Source organism: Dendronephthya gigantea, unplaced genomic scaffold, assembly GCF_004324835.1.
Source record: "Dendronephthya gigantea isolate DGI-Jeju-01 unplaced genomic scaffold, DenGig_1.0 000467F, whole genome shotgun sequence".
Lineage (NCBI taxonomy): Eukaryota > Metazoa > Cnidaria > Anthozoa > Malacalcyonacea > Nephtheidae > Dendronephthya > Dendronephthya gigantea.
In genome coordinates this window covers 40,400-53,509 of record NW_021163477.1, presented here as the reverse complement: position 1 = coordinate 53,509, position 13,110 = coordinate 40,400, and the positions used below count along the sequence as shown (strand labels likewise).

General features: G+C 33.8%; 1 protein-coding gene and 2 long non-coding RNA genes across 4 annotated transcripts; 1 reads left to right on the top strand and 2 right to left on the bottom strand.

Annotated features, from left to right (window-relative positions):
• The first annotated feature begins 479 nt into the window (after positions 1-479).
• LOC114543491 lies at positions 480-5,043 on the top strand. Of its 2 annotated transcripts, XR_003690058.1 has the most exons (4): positions 485-561; positions 3,283-3,342; positions 4,701-4,806; positions 4,972-5,043. It is a non-coding gene; the product is annotated as an uncharacterized LOC114543491 (long non-coding RNA). The 2 variants fall into 2 exon arrangements; XR_003690059.1 differs by lacking the exon at positions 3,283-3,342 and having other exon boundaries at positions 480-561.
• A 2,523-nt stretch (positions 5,044-7,566) lies between these two features.
• Positions 7,567-8,893, bottom strand: LOC114543490. The gene is made up of 4 exons (XM_028562452.1): positions 8,631-8,893; positions 8,124-8,481; positions 7,715-7,915; positions 7,567-7,635 (listed from the first exon to the last, which is right to left on the bottom strand). Exons 1-3 carry the CDS (start codon positions 8,891-8,893, stop codon positions 7,781-7,783), a joined length of 756 nt encoding a protein of 251 aa, XP_028418253.1. The 3' UTR covers positions 7,567-7,635; positions 7,715-7,780.
• A 47-nt stretch (positions 8,894-8,940) lies between these two features.
• LOC114543492 lies at positions 8,941-9,907 on the bottom strand. Its single transcript, XR_003690060.1, has 3 exons — positions 9,530-9,907; positions 9,155-9,328; positions 8,941-9,065 (listed from the first exon to the last, which is right to left on the bottom strand). It is a non-coding gene; the product is annotated as an uncharacterized LOC114543492 (long non-coding RNA).
• Positions 9,908-13,110: the final 3,203 nt, after the last annotated feature.

Here is a 13,110-nt window from a genome sequence, read left to right as displayed (position 1 = left end):
CTTCTCTTTCACAGAATATGTATAATCAGAAGTATTACTAGGGATAGTTTTTCCAAAATGAACGCGTCATGCACACGCCATCACACTTGCCGCACGGATGGCTTCCTGGATTTCTTACCATTTCTGTTGTGTTTGGTAATATTTAATAGAGTACTGAACTTAACAATAAAACCTGACAACACAATCAATTTGAACAATATCATATTTCACTTGTCTCTTAATCAAATTGTTACCTACTATACGGGCAATTACGATGCCTCTAATGATTTATGTCCTATATAGTCGTATATAAATAGACATATTATAGTTTTAAAAGTTCTCAAGGTGAACTTATATGATATAGATAACAGACTATAGCAGAGCACGCCCTGATAGGTAGAGTGAATCTGACCTCTTCATTGAGATGACCTAGGTACTGCTACAGGCTACAGAGAGGTCCATATCAATTTCTAACGGTGAATTTTGATAATCCTTTCATCTATATAGTTTTGTCTTCCACAAGGTTCTGATTACAATGCGGATAAACTCGCCGCAATATTTTCAAAGTATACAAAACACCTGGTAAGTTTTTTTTTATCAATCATTTAATAAGGTTTGCTAAGGGCGATAATATTTCGCGTACAAATGCACGAGCAAACAAAACTTGGCAAGGAAAATTTGTCAAGGAAAATTCGTCCGTCTCTACGGGGCTTTATACTAGATTGCATGTAGACTATTTTTTGCTAAATTATATTACTGCACAGTTATCCGGTTGATTAACGAACCGAAATTTCTATTCTTATACATTTAAGCAGCAATGCAACTTAATTCAGCACGGGTTTTTTTCTTTTACTTTTTGCCCTGATTAATTATGCTTTTCTGCATGATCGAAACTATAGATGTGATACTGTAATTGGGGGGGGATACATATTCGTATATCCTTTTGTCTGACAGATCTCTTTTGTATATGTATGCGCGTTTTCAAAAGAAATCCGTTGGGCAGAACATCATATAAAAAAATTATCACCACCCCTTCCCCGAATTATCGCCCTAGTTTCGACCCTGCATGCTTTATTTATTTAGTATAGTGTAGTTTTCCGACAACACTCACAACTGCATGCTGAAGTTTGATTACCATTTTTGATACAGCCAGTTTTATGTACATGTACTGACGTAGGAAATAAAATCGGTAAAGAAACGTTCTTTATAATTGTCGAAAATTTCCTGACAAGGAAAAAAAAAATGCGTTTTCCTTAATCTCGTGCTAAAACCTTTACTCGCTACGAACCGTTAAACAACCATTAAAATGTGAGCTAGGCTTCAGTGATTTGATATTCTGAATATAAAATATATAAACTTTGTACATGTAGGCTCAAGACATAAAATTGAAATACAGTACTGATCAGTACTGAGTATTCAAACACCTCTTTTTGGCCCTCACAAAAAAGCATGACTATTTTTAGATTCTAGAGCGTCATATTATGCACTCCCTAGCAGTTTTAGGAATTAATTGGTCACTCGCAAGCAGATTTATGACCAAAGATGTGGCATTTACCACTTCTTTTTTTAAAATTCAATTAAAATTCAATTCATGACTGTATTAATTTGATTGCTAGAACTTTTTCACTTTTCCCGAATAATCAGGCCTTTTAGTGCAAAGAACAGTTTTTAAGTGCATAAATTTTTAAATGAGTATAAAACATTAAATATTCAAAACCTGACAACGTGGGTCTTTTAGTGTTGTAAATTACCACGTGCAGATATTGACTGAGATTAAGAGAACCTATTCCAAATACTTGTAGACAAGGCATACTTAAAAAGTGTTGGACATAAATTTTTAAAATGCTTAAATGTTTTGTTATTTTTTTGACCGGCCATAATTTGATCGACAATGAAAACTATACACATCTTACTGGCCCTATTCGATCTTTATTCAAAAATACAAACACTTTACTATTCATTCTTCCTAAAACATCGATACTCTCACAAATATATCCTCCCAATTAAACAATAAACTTAAAAAGGTAGTAAATGGCACTTGTTAGGTTAAAAATGTACTTCCGGTTTAAAATAGTAAGTTAAAATAACTGCTGAACAGTGCGAAAAATCTCGCTCTGGAACATGTAATATTTTTATACAAATTGCTTTTGTTTTAAAGTAGATATGAGGATTTTCATGAGGGCTGTAAAACAGTGTTTGAATACTTTTAATCAGTAATGTAGCTATGTCGTATGAATTTTTTTCCTGTCGAACAATTTTATGTATACTCGTGCAACTTTAGGGTTTTGAAAAACTCACTCGTGAGTAGTGCATGGCCTGAAAGTTTTATCAGGAACAACAATCGTATACTTGTAATATACATGTAGTATTATGTAGTATTTGAATTTAATCGCAGGGATTACCTTCCTAATATCCGCACTATAACCACGATCGCACTTGTCAGCTACCTTTGTAGCTCAATAGGAAGAGCATTGCATGCACCGGTGTCACGATCTCAGTCCCCCCGGTTCTGAGTACTCTCCTTGTAACAAGTGCGCATGTGCAGCCTGGGAGGATAACTGAGCACGTAGCACGGCGGGCTCAGTTCTCCCCAATCTTAACGATCCCTCAAAAAACTGGATAAATATTAAAGCAAAGAAAACTGTTTGGGTAACAGGTAGCGTTGTTAAAATGTGTCACGCAAGGATTTCTTGTAATTGTGGGTAATTTTCTGTTGTATAAGATGAAATGAGCACAAATTTTCCTTATTTTAACCGTTTTTTGTGACTTGTGACTCCGCAGGAAGCCTAGCATGTTTGTTGATGATTAATCATTCAATTTTCAATCGTCTGTCTCATTCATCCCCTTCATTAGCCTCATAAAACATCAGTCAGTCTCACCCATCCCCTTTGCCCAATATCAGTCGATCTCACTCGTGATCTGATATGTACTAGTTAATAAGTTGTTCAAAAATAATCAATTACCTGCACGAAAAAGTTTTAATGCACTTAGCTACACACTCTGCAGACTTATTACTTATGGGCATTGCAAAGGCTTCTGGCTTGAATTCAGTTGTGTCTGATTTCCACTCGAAATTAAGGCCCTTTGATCCTTATACCTTGTAGTAGTTTAGGGCTAATGCTTCTTGCGAGCAGAACCTAATTTGAACTGGCTTGCATTAAGTTCAGCTCATGATGAGCATCTAAACCGGCCTGAAATGTTACGCCACATCACGTCATCATGCAAACGCCTCTCACGACGACAATCGCATTCGTATATCCTACTTAAAACTTTAATATTTCATTGCCGATGTGATCATCCTAGCTACGGCCTTGTTTTTCTGGAAATGTGAGGCAGAAACAATGTACTCCCAGCCAAAGAAAGGTATACAAATATGCTGAAGAAAATGTAATGTTCATCAGGACTTTTCCTGGTGTAGCGTTGATTGATTTCTGATTAATTATTGATTATGAATTATTTAATATTATCATGCTAAATTGCTAAATCGAGTAACAGTAATGGTTATGGTGCTTGTGAATAGTGTATAAATCTATACCATGAATCTAAACGTATATTTTTGCACCCTTTCAAAATATTTATATATGTTTAAAAACATCGGTCACATATTGATCTGGAGGTATGCGATAGTTATTGTATAATTACATAAATCTGTTATCTGTGCATGCATGTGTTTCGTTTAAAAATTTAAAAATTTAGTTAAAAAATACCTTTTGCATGAAATCAATGCGATTTTGCTCTAAGAACGCATATAAAACATCAGGGGTCGGTTGTATCAAGCCTGTTTAGTATAGAAAACAAGTCTATCGTTTTATTCAACAAGCAAACTAACCTTAATACAAAGATACTGTTTACAACTATATATATTCAATGTTGGATATCTTGTCACGTTGCCTTTGCTTGCATGCTAAACCCAACATTGCCAAGGGGATGGGGGGAGAATATCCCATGAAACAAGTAAGTTAATCGGAATGAAATGAAAATTATACTTCACCAACAGTGTTATTAACAGGTTTTGTCCATGATTGTATGGTGTTATTTAAATTTTACTTATCTTAAGCTAAACGGGCGTGATATACAACCGGTCCCTGCTGCTAACGTAACAACTAGCACCAGCAAAAAATTCCTCCAGCCCATCTAACCGTTTAGCAAACTTCTTATTCTTTATCAAATGCCTCTGATCACTGGGGCCGGTCGTACGAAAGCTGGATAGATCACGATCCACCGGATGATGTTTTTCAAACGCTCAAAAATTGGCTATTGTTTGGTATAACGTGGGTTAACCTTAGTATTCCAAAATTGAGGATTCGCTTTAATAATTGTTCACTGAAAATCTGTAGTTTCACTGCTTTTCGGACATTTTTATAACGCTTGAAAAAGTCACTCCTTCATTTATAACGCTACCCAGCCTTCATACAACAAGGCCCCGATCTATTTACATGGATCTCATGCATCTGAGGTCGGTTGTAGGAAAGTTGAATAGCGTTATCCAACGGATAGTGTTTTCAATCGCTCTAAACTGCCCGTTGTTCAGTATAACCTGGATTTAACCTCAGCATTTTCAACTTGGGAGTTCTCCTCTTTCATAACTATTAGCTCAAATCTGTAAATGCATTGCTCTTTGAGAAAGCTATATGGCATGTGCAATCTCGTAACGAAATTCCTAATATAAAGAAGAAAGTCTTTTGTGACTTTATAAACAGAAGATTCCTTCGTTATTTTAGTCGCCTTCTAAATGGTTTGCAATCGCATATAGAGAAGCAATATCTCACACGCGTTCGTGTGATATTTTATATTCAAGAACATCACAGAATTTTTATGATTTTGAAGGTAAGCGGGTGTGGTATAAGCTGCCTTTATCAGATTTGTTACAAGATGTGTTATTTTTACGTGTGTATGTCATATCGACAGCAAATTCTGAACTGTGTTGATCCTTTACTATCGTTTTAATGCACCATATGTATATATTTTGTTTTTGTTTATGTTCACATTTAGTCGAGTTTCGACGCCTGGGTTTGCTGACATTGGATTGTTGGAGAGAATATTGTAAGCGTTCGTTATCAAGAAATTATTTTCAACCATCTACTTTCAATAGTTTAATGATTTACTTTCCATGCATATAAGATAATAGAACTAAACAATGATAAACAGATTTTGCTCTTGCCTTCTTGGGGAATTCGGGGGGCTGGCTGCACAATTAACCGAAAATATTTAGATTTCCGACTCTCTGAAATTCCTTTATATGCGTTTTTGACCGTTGACAATAGTTAACTAGGAAGCTTAATCAAGTTTTACTCTTTTTAGTGCAAAGTTTCTGTGAAACTTTGCAGTATTGTGGTGAGTGGCGAAAATTCACATCAGACAGTCAGACAGTCAATCAGTCATAGTGTAAACTCCGGGGGGCGGAGTGTTTTTATGCGTATAGTAGCTTTTTGTATATAATCAGTAATTTAAAGTTTTTAAATCAGTTTAACTTGCTTTATTTATTAATTCTCTACATTTCTTTTGCTAAGTTCACCAAAATATTGAGGAATTTTGACGGTTACTGTAAATTTTAAAGCATTGCTTTTCCGCGGTTTGGGTTTTGTTTCAAAGGGATTTGCGCAGATTTACCCCCGGAACACCCGATTTTTTCCTATACGTCGCAACTGCGCATGTGCCGTCGAGCCTTCAACATTATTCACGATGTAAAGAAACGAGGAGCGACGAGCATTGCTTCAAAACATTCCGAGCGTAAAATCGTGCAATTCTTTGAGAATCTACGCAATTTATCAACTTATGTTATGAATTACGAGCATTCAATTCGACACAAATATAATTTGGAAGGTTTATTCCATAAATAGAGATTCATAAGAGGTTAGGAAAAAACGACGCTGTGTTGTTTATGTATTGATAGATCTCTTACACGAATGACGAATATATATTATGTCGATATATAGCAAGTCGATACCTGGTATTCTGCATACAGTACATAAATGATACTATACAAAACGGACATTTTGTGCAGTAATCAAATCATTTTGGCGGTATACAGTATTGATTATATGTATATTGTTTTGTATCGATTTAGCTACGCGTCGAAGTATCCACATCATAGACATAATATGCACCGCGGTTTATTTACATTATTTACAACGCAACTATTTTGGCTATTCTTATGAAATGACGATAAATTGTTGCCATCATATAAATGTAGTGAATGTAGTCACAGTTGTTTGACGAAGAAAAGAGACTAAACTGAAAATCGCGTCCGGTTTACATGGGCAACTAAAATAATTTAATAGTGACAGTATCCGCGGCTAACGTAACTTGAGTACTTTGAATAATTTCCTTTTGATTAATGTTTAACCTAGTTCATTATATTTTTACTGGCATAAGTCAAAATGTTTATGTTGGGAAAACGTGTTGCTTAGGTATTACAGGGCATGAAAACTTTGCACTATCCTTGGATCCCTAGTTAAATTTTGGATACGATATTTTGACTTGAGGTTTTCCAGTTTCAGCCATTAGTTCATCTCTTCTGAGGTTTTTGTTGAAATGAGTAATTGCCAATATGTGCCTGTAGTTTAAAATAAAGTGAAGCTTAGTTTTAGATGTTTATTTATAAAATAACAATAGAACTGTGTCTGTATAACTGTAATAGTTATTTTTCACACCAATGTTGAGCATGACTTATTAACAAGATGATGGAGGGATTATATACATATAGGAGTCTGTATACATTATAAAAGCATGTACATACCTGCAATACATCCCTGGAAATGAAAATGCAATCATTTTTGGGGAAAAATGATTTAACACAGAGTGGAATCCCTCTAAGCAACTAGTCTGTGAAAGTGGTGATGCTTGGCAAATACCCTTTATAATTCTCTTGTTTAAAAGAGCATTGCGCACTCTCTCATAAACATCAGAATCTATATTAACCAAAATAAATTTATAGTTACCATACCAATGCAGTATTAATAGTTGGTATACTTATATGCTAATTAAAATTGTATACAAGTAGTTTAAACAAACAAAAATGGTTCAACTTATTCAATAAGATGAAACATGTTTGTCACATAAATTTGGAGAGATGAACAGCAGTTGATAGTTAGATTCAGGGTGTGCAATACAGCTAATTGTGGTTATTTGTAAAATATGTTTTACCTTTATCAAGCCGTGTTCTTTCCTCTATATCATCATGTGCACACTTATTGAAGACAGGATTAGGAAAGTCTTTGTGAACATTAGTAACATGTTCCAAAAATGATTCAAATTTTGCCCAAATGACTTGGCCATTACCATCAGCTGTGGATGTGGCACTCCAGATGAGATGGTTAACACATGGCTTCACCCATGGTAAAAGCACCTCACAATCCTTCTCCTTAGCAATTTTGCTCAGTACTTTTGAAACCTCTAAAGAATATACAGTATGTCTTTAGTATGTTTGTATATTCTACATAGCAATTATGTGATATTTATAGCACATACATTTGGTCAAATGCCACAGGTCAAAGTAGTGAGTGATTTCTGGCAGCTTTCTAGCATGTGTTTGGCAATGGATGAATGGCGATCAGACACAAAGGTGTTAAGATTCAAATCATTTTTTGATACATCCTCCATTGATCTTGTGAAAGCCATATATTCCATGGCAGGACTGCTGCCAGCTTCATTTTTCTAAATGGTGAAAAATATGCAAATATATAATATGCTAAGAGTTCATAAATCTACAATATATTATGCAATTACACAGTACCTGCACTAAACTGAAATCAATTATTGCATTTATTGGATCATCACAACAGAACAAACTATATGCACATTATTTTGCGCTATGTCCCATACTGTCATGACGACCATCCCCAGCTAAAACAATGCCATCTATTTCTTTCAACTTTGCTTGCCATGATGCTTTGTATGATTTCCAATGCATATGAATGGTGGGAAACAGCTTGGTCTTAAAATAAAGAGATCTTCATAATAAGTACAAGGTGATGGAAATTCCTCACTAACTTCCAAGAGAGCAAACAAATAACAAATGAGTGGCAGCTATTTTTTTGTCATGATAGAAAAAAACAACCTAAATAGGAATTGTTTTGAACTGGTCAACACCAATATAGCTAACTGGTTAGGTAACTAATCAAACAAACTGCATGTATACATACACGTTGATGGCGGTAGAATGTGGACAGAGATATGCTTCCTAACCCCATATGTTCAAATATTCTTAGCGTTTTGCTTGCAGATCCACCGCCAGTTAAAATGGCAAATGACAGAAGTAAATTCCCCGCTGGAATACTGGAGTTAGGAAATTTTGGTTGACTGCTCCACACATTGTTGCGTTTTGTGCACTTTTTTTGACTGCATGTTCTCTCGATTTGTACCATTGTTCCAAACTTTTTAACATCAATGAGGACACCTGGCATGCTACAGGTTGGACAAGTGCCAAATAATTCCATGAGTTGTGGAAGAAAGACAACAAACTTTGCTTGTGTCCTCAAATTGTCATCTTTGATATAGACTCTTAAATGAATAGAATGAAGTAATAAGATATCAATATAAGATATCAAGGTATTTTGCTTATGTTTGCATACAACTACATGCGTACTTTATTTCTTATAGATATTTCATTTCGGTCATTTATACATAGTGTATTTGAGTAAAATTAGTACCTTTTCCCAGAAATATCATCCTCTATCTCCGATTCTGTATCAGTGGCAGTCAATGGCTCTTCCAGTGCTGGTTCTTCTTCGACCTCTGTTGGTATGGATGGTTCTGATGTATGTGAGTCAACATTGCTAACACTGCTAACATCATCATCATCATCACCATCCTCTTCCTCATCACTAGTATCATCATCTGATGATGAATTATCACCACCTAGTAAATAAATAAGGGATTGCAATAAGCAACATTTACAGAATATTATTATCATAACATGTTTTGAACAACATTAACAGATTATGATTACCAAAACTTCACTGAGCCTTATAAAAAAGCATCCTTTCCTTCATTTGCCTCAACTTTTTCGTTAATTCATTGCAATTGCTACAACTTGATGGCATTGTCTGGACCCACGCGGTCTTTACATTTCCTTCAATATCACCCTAAAATATATAGATATAGACTTTATATGCATAATTTTGATAGATAGAATTTGTTTGCATAATTCCGGAAATTACTCCGTCTTTAATACCATGTCAGTTTCTTCTGCTGATTGTTGTTCAAGCATCTCAACTCATAAATCGTGTTGGTCACTCTCTGCTGTTGGGCATTGTTCAAAACTCTCGGTTGATTAACATGCTGCTGCTTGACTATGAGATTTTGTAGCGCCACACTTTTCATAATCTGTTTGTTTAGCACAAAGAGTCTATAAATAGATAAAATATCATTTTACTATTTATTTAAAAGACAAAGGTCAAAGTCTAAATACAAATTACAGCATAATGCCTATGAAATGTCCCATAATGATACATTCATCATCCGCAGTGACTTTGCGCAGAGTATGCAAAATACGGGAATATAAACCATAAAGAATAAAGTACTAGTATAAAGTATTGATGATACTCACTATTCGACGGCGGTCTCTCGTGGATAACGTGCTACTTGTCTCGCAGTATTTTGAAGGAAACACACATATGCCTATATTGTCTTGCTTCAAGCGAGGAGCCACGAGCAATGGTTTATCTGCGTCAGGCATTTCATTGACGCCAATGTAGCGATTCACAAAATCCTCTTCTTTAAAATGTTTAGAGCAAACTTCTGAATGGACAGAAGGCTCCCATTTTTCACGTTTCCGTCGGACAAAATCTACCCAAGTCTTTCTTCGCTTTTTTGCCTCGGGCCGCATATCATTTGCATACGGAATTCTGTGCAGTGCAATTCCTTCGCGTAAATTCGCTGTGTTGGAACAACCAAAGACGAAACACCTGTGTGGCATCTTAACACTGAAGATGCCGAACACAAAAGGCGTAAATCTTCAAAAAAATATTCGCTTAACCCCGCTTTTACAATGCAGCACTGTTTTATTTCTATAGAAAAGCGCATTGTTCTCTTTGCGACTTCCCGATTTGACGTCACACATAACATTAGTTACCAGTTTTTTCAGGGTCACGGTCAAACGTTAAAATTGTCAAAATCACCAAATTTGAGGCCCTCAAAGTCAATGAAGATGAAATTTTCGACCTATCAAATATATTGCAAAAATTCTTAAAATCGTCTAAACTATCTAAAAAGTCTATTTCCCCAATCATGACATAGACACTTTAATATTGATTTGCTGAATTTGAAATTCAGTACGAATGTTCAGAAGGGATTCGTAAAGGATACAACAGAATATTAGACCAGCAGTTTATTTCAATAAGGTCAAAAAATTTCAAAACAACTGTTCAAAATTGCAATTTTTCCCTTATATGAGATATCAGATTTTGAAAGCTAAATTCTTTAATATTGATTTGCTGAACTTGAAATTCAGTAACAATGTTCAGAAGGGATTGGCAAAGGATACAACAGAATATTAAACCAGCAGTTAATTTCATTCAGGTCATGAAATTTGAAACCATGGTCTAAAATAGCAATTTTTCCCTTAAATGAGATATCAGATTTTAAAAGCTAAATTCTTTAATATTGATTTGCTGAACTTGAAATTCAGTAACAATGTTCAGAACGGATTGGCAAAGGACACAACAGAATATTAGACCAGTAGTTTATTTCATTTAGTTCAAAAAATTTGAAAACCATTGTCTAAAATAGCAATTTTTCCCTTATATGAGATGTCAGACATTGAAAGTTAAATTCTTTAATATTGATTTGCTAAATTTCAAATTGAGCAAAAATGTTGAGAAGGGATTGACAAAGCATACAACAGAATATTAGACCAGCAGTTCATTTCATTCAGTTCAAAAAATTTGAAAACCTTTATCTAAAATAGCAATTTTTCCCTTATATAAAACGTCAGATTTTGAAAGGTAAATTCTTTAATATTTTATTCTGAACTTGAAATTCAGTAACAATGTTCCGACGGGATTGGCAAAGGATAGAACAGAATATTAGACCAGCAGTTCATTTCATTCAGGTCAAAAAATTTGAAACCAGTTGTCCAAAAAAGCAATTTTTCTTTTATATGACATGTCAGATTTTGAAAGCTAAATTCTTTAATATTGATTTGCTGAACTTGAAATTCAGTAAGAATGTGCAGCAGAGATTGGCAAAGGATACAACAGAATATTAGACCAGCTGTTCATTTTATTCAGTTCAAAAAATTTGAAAACCATGGTCTAAAATAGCAATTTTTCCCTTGTATGAGATGTCAGATTTTGAAAGATAAATTCTTTAATATTGATTGCTGAACTTGAAATTCAGTAAGAATGTTCAAAAGGGATTGGCAAAGGACACAACAGAATATTAGACCAGCAGTTCATTTCATTCAGGTCAAAAAAATTCAAAACAATTGTCCAGAGTAGCATTTTTTCCCTTATATGAGATGTCAGTTTTTTGAAAAATAAATTCTTTAATATTGATTTGCTGAACCTGAAATTTAGTAAGAATGTTCAGAAGGTATTGGCAAAAAATATAACATAATATTAGACCAGCAGTTCATTTCATTAAGGTCAAAAAATTTGAAACCAGTTGTCCAAAAAAGCAATTTTTCCCTTATATGAGATGTCAGATTTTGAAAGATAAATTCTTAAATATTGATTTGCTGATCTTAAAATTCAGTAAGAAAGTTCAGAAAACATTGGCAAGGGACACAACAGAATATTAGACCAGTAGTTCATTTTATTCAGTTCAAAAAATTTGAAAACCTTTGTTTAATATTGATTTGCTAGATTTCAAATTGAGCAAAAATGTTGAAAAAGGGATTGGCAAAGGATACAACAGAATATTAAACCAGCAGTTCATTTTAATAAGGTCAAAAAATTTCAAAACAATTGTTGAAAATTGCAATTTTTCACTTATATGAGATATCAGATTTTAAAAGCTAAATTCTTTAATATTGATTTCCTGAACTTGAAATTCAGTAAGAATGTTCAGAAGGGGTGGCAAAGGATACAACAGAATAGTAGACCAGCAGTTCATTTCAATCAGGTCAAAAAATTTGAAAACCATTGTCTAAAATAGCAATTTTTCCCTTATATGAGATTTCAGACATTGAAAGTTAAATTCTTTAATATTGATTTGCTAGATTTCAAATTGAGCAAGAATGTTGAAAAGGGATTGGCAAAGGATACAACAGAATATTAAACCAGCAGTTAATTTCATTCAGGTCATAAAATTTGAAACCAGTTGTCCAAAAAGCAATTTTTGTTTTATATTAGATGTCAGATTTTGAAAGCTAAATTCTTTAATATTTATTTGCGGAACTTGAAATTCAGTAAGAATATGCAAAAGAGATTGGCAAAGGATACAACAGAATATTAGACTAGCAGTTCATTTTATTCAGTTCAAAAAATTTAAAAACCATGGTCTAAAATAGCAATTTTTACCTTATATGAGATATCAGATTTTGAAAGATAAATTCTTTAATATTGATTTGCAGAACTTGAAATTCAGTAACAATGTTCAGAACGGATTTGCAAAGGACACAACAGAATATTAGACCAGTAGTTTTTTTCATTTAGTTCAAAAAATTTGAAAACCATTGTCTAAAATAGCAATTTTTCCCTTATATGAGATGTCAGACATTGAAAGTTAAATTCTTTAATATTGATTTGCTAGATTTCAAATTGAGCAAGAATGTTGAGAAGGGATTGACAAAGCATACAACAGAATATTAGACCAGCAGTTCATTTCATTAAGGTCAAAAAATTTGAAAATCTTTATCTAAAATATTTGCTAATGGCCGAAAAATATATTTACTCGGGCGTCTTGTGGCAAAAATCATTCACTAATCCCTGTCATGCTTTTGATATTTCTATTTTTGCAGCTATTTTTATATGCATATCTCTAAACACAATAAAGCTTTGCGTAAAAATCCTCCTCACCTTGCATAAGCTGTCTATGGTGGCCTAGGAGGGCCATAAATATTTTCGATTACATGTTGTTTAAAATAAGTTATATTTTTGTTTTTCTTTCACTTTTTTTATTTTTTTTGAAAAAAAATAACCAAAAAAATAAAAATTTTTTTTTTTCTCCAGCCTATTCGTGCCAGTA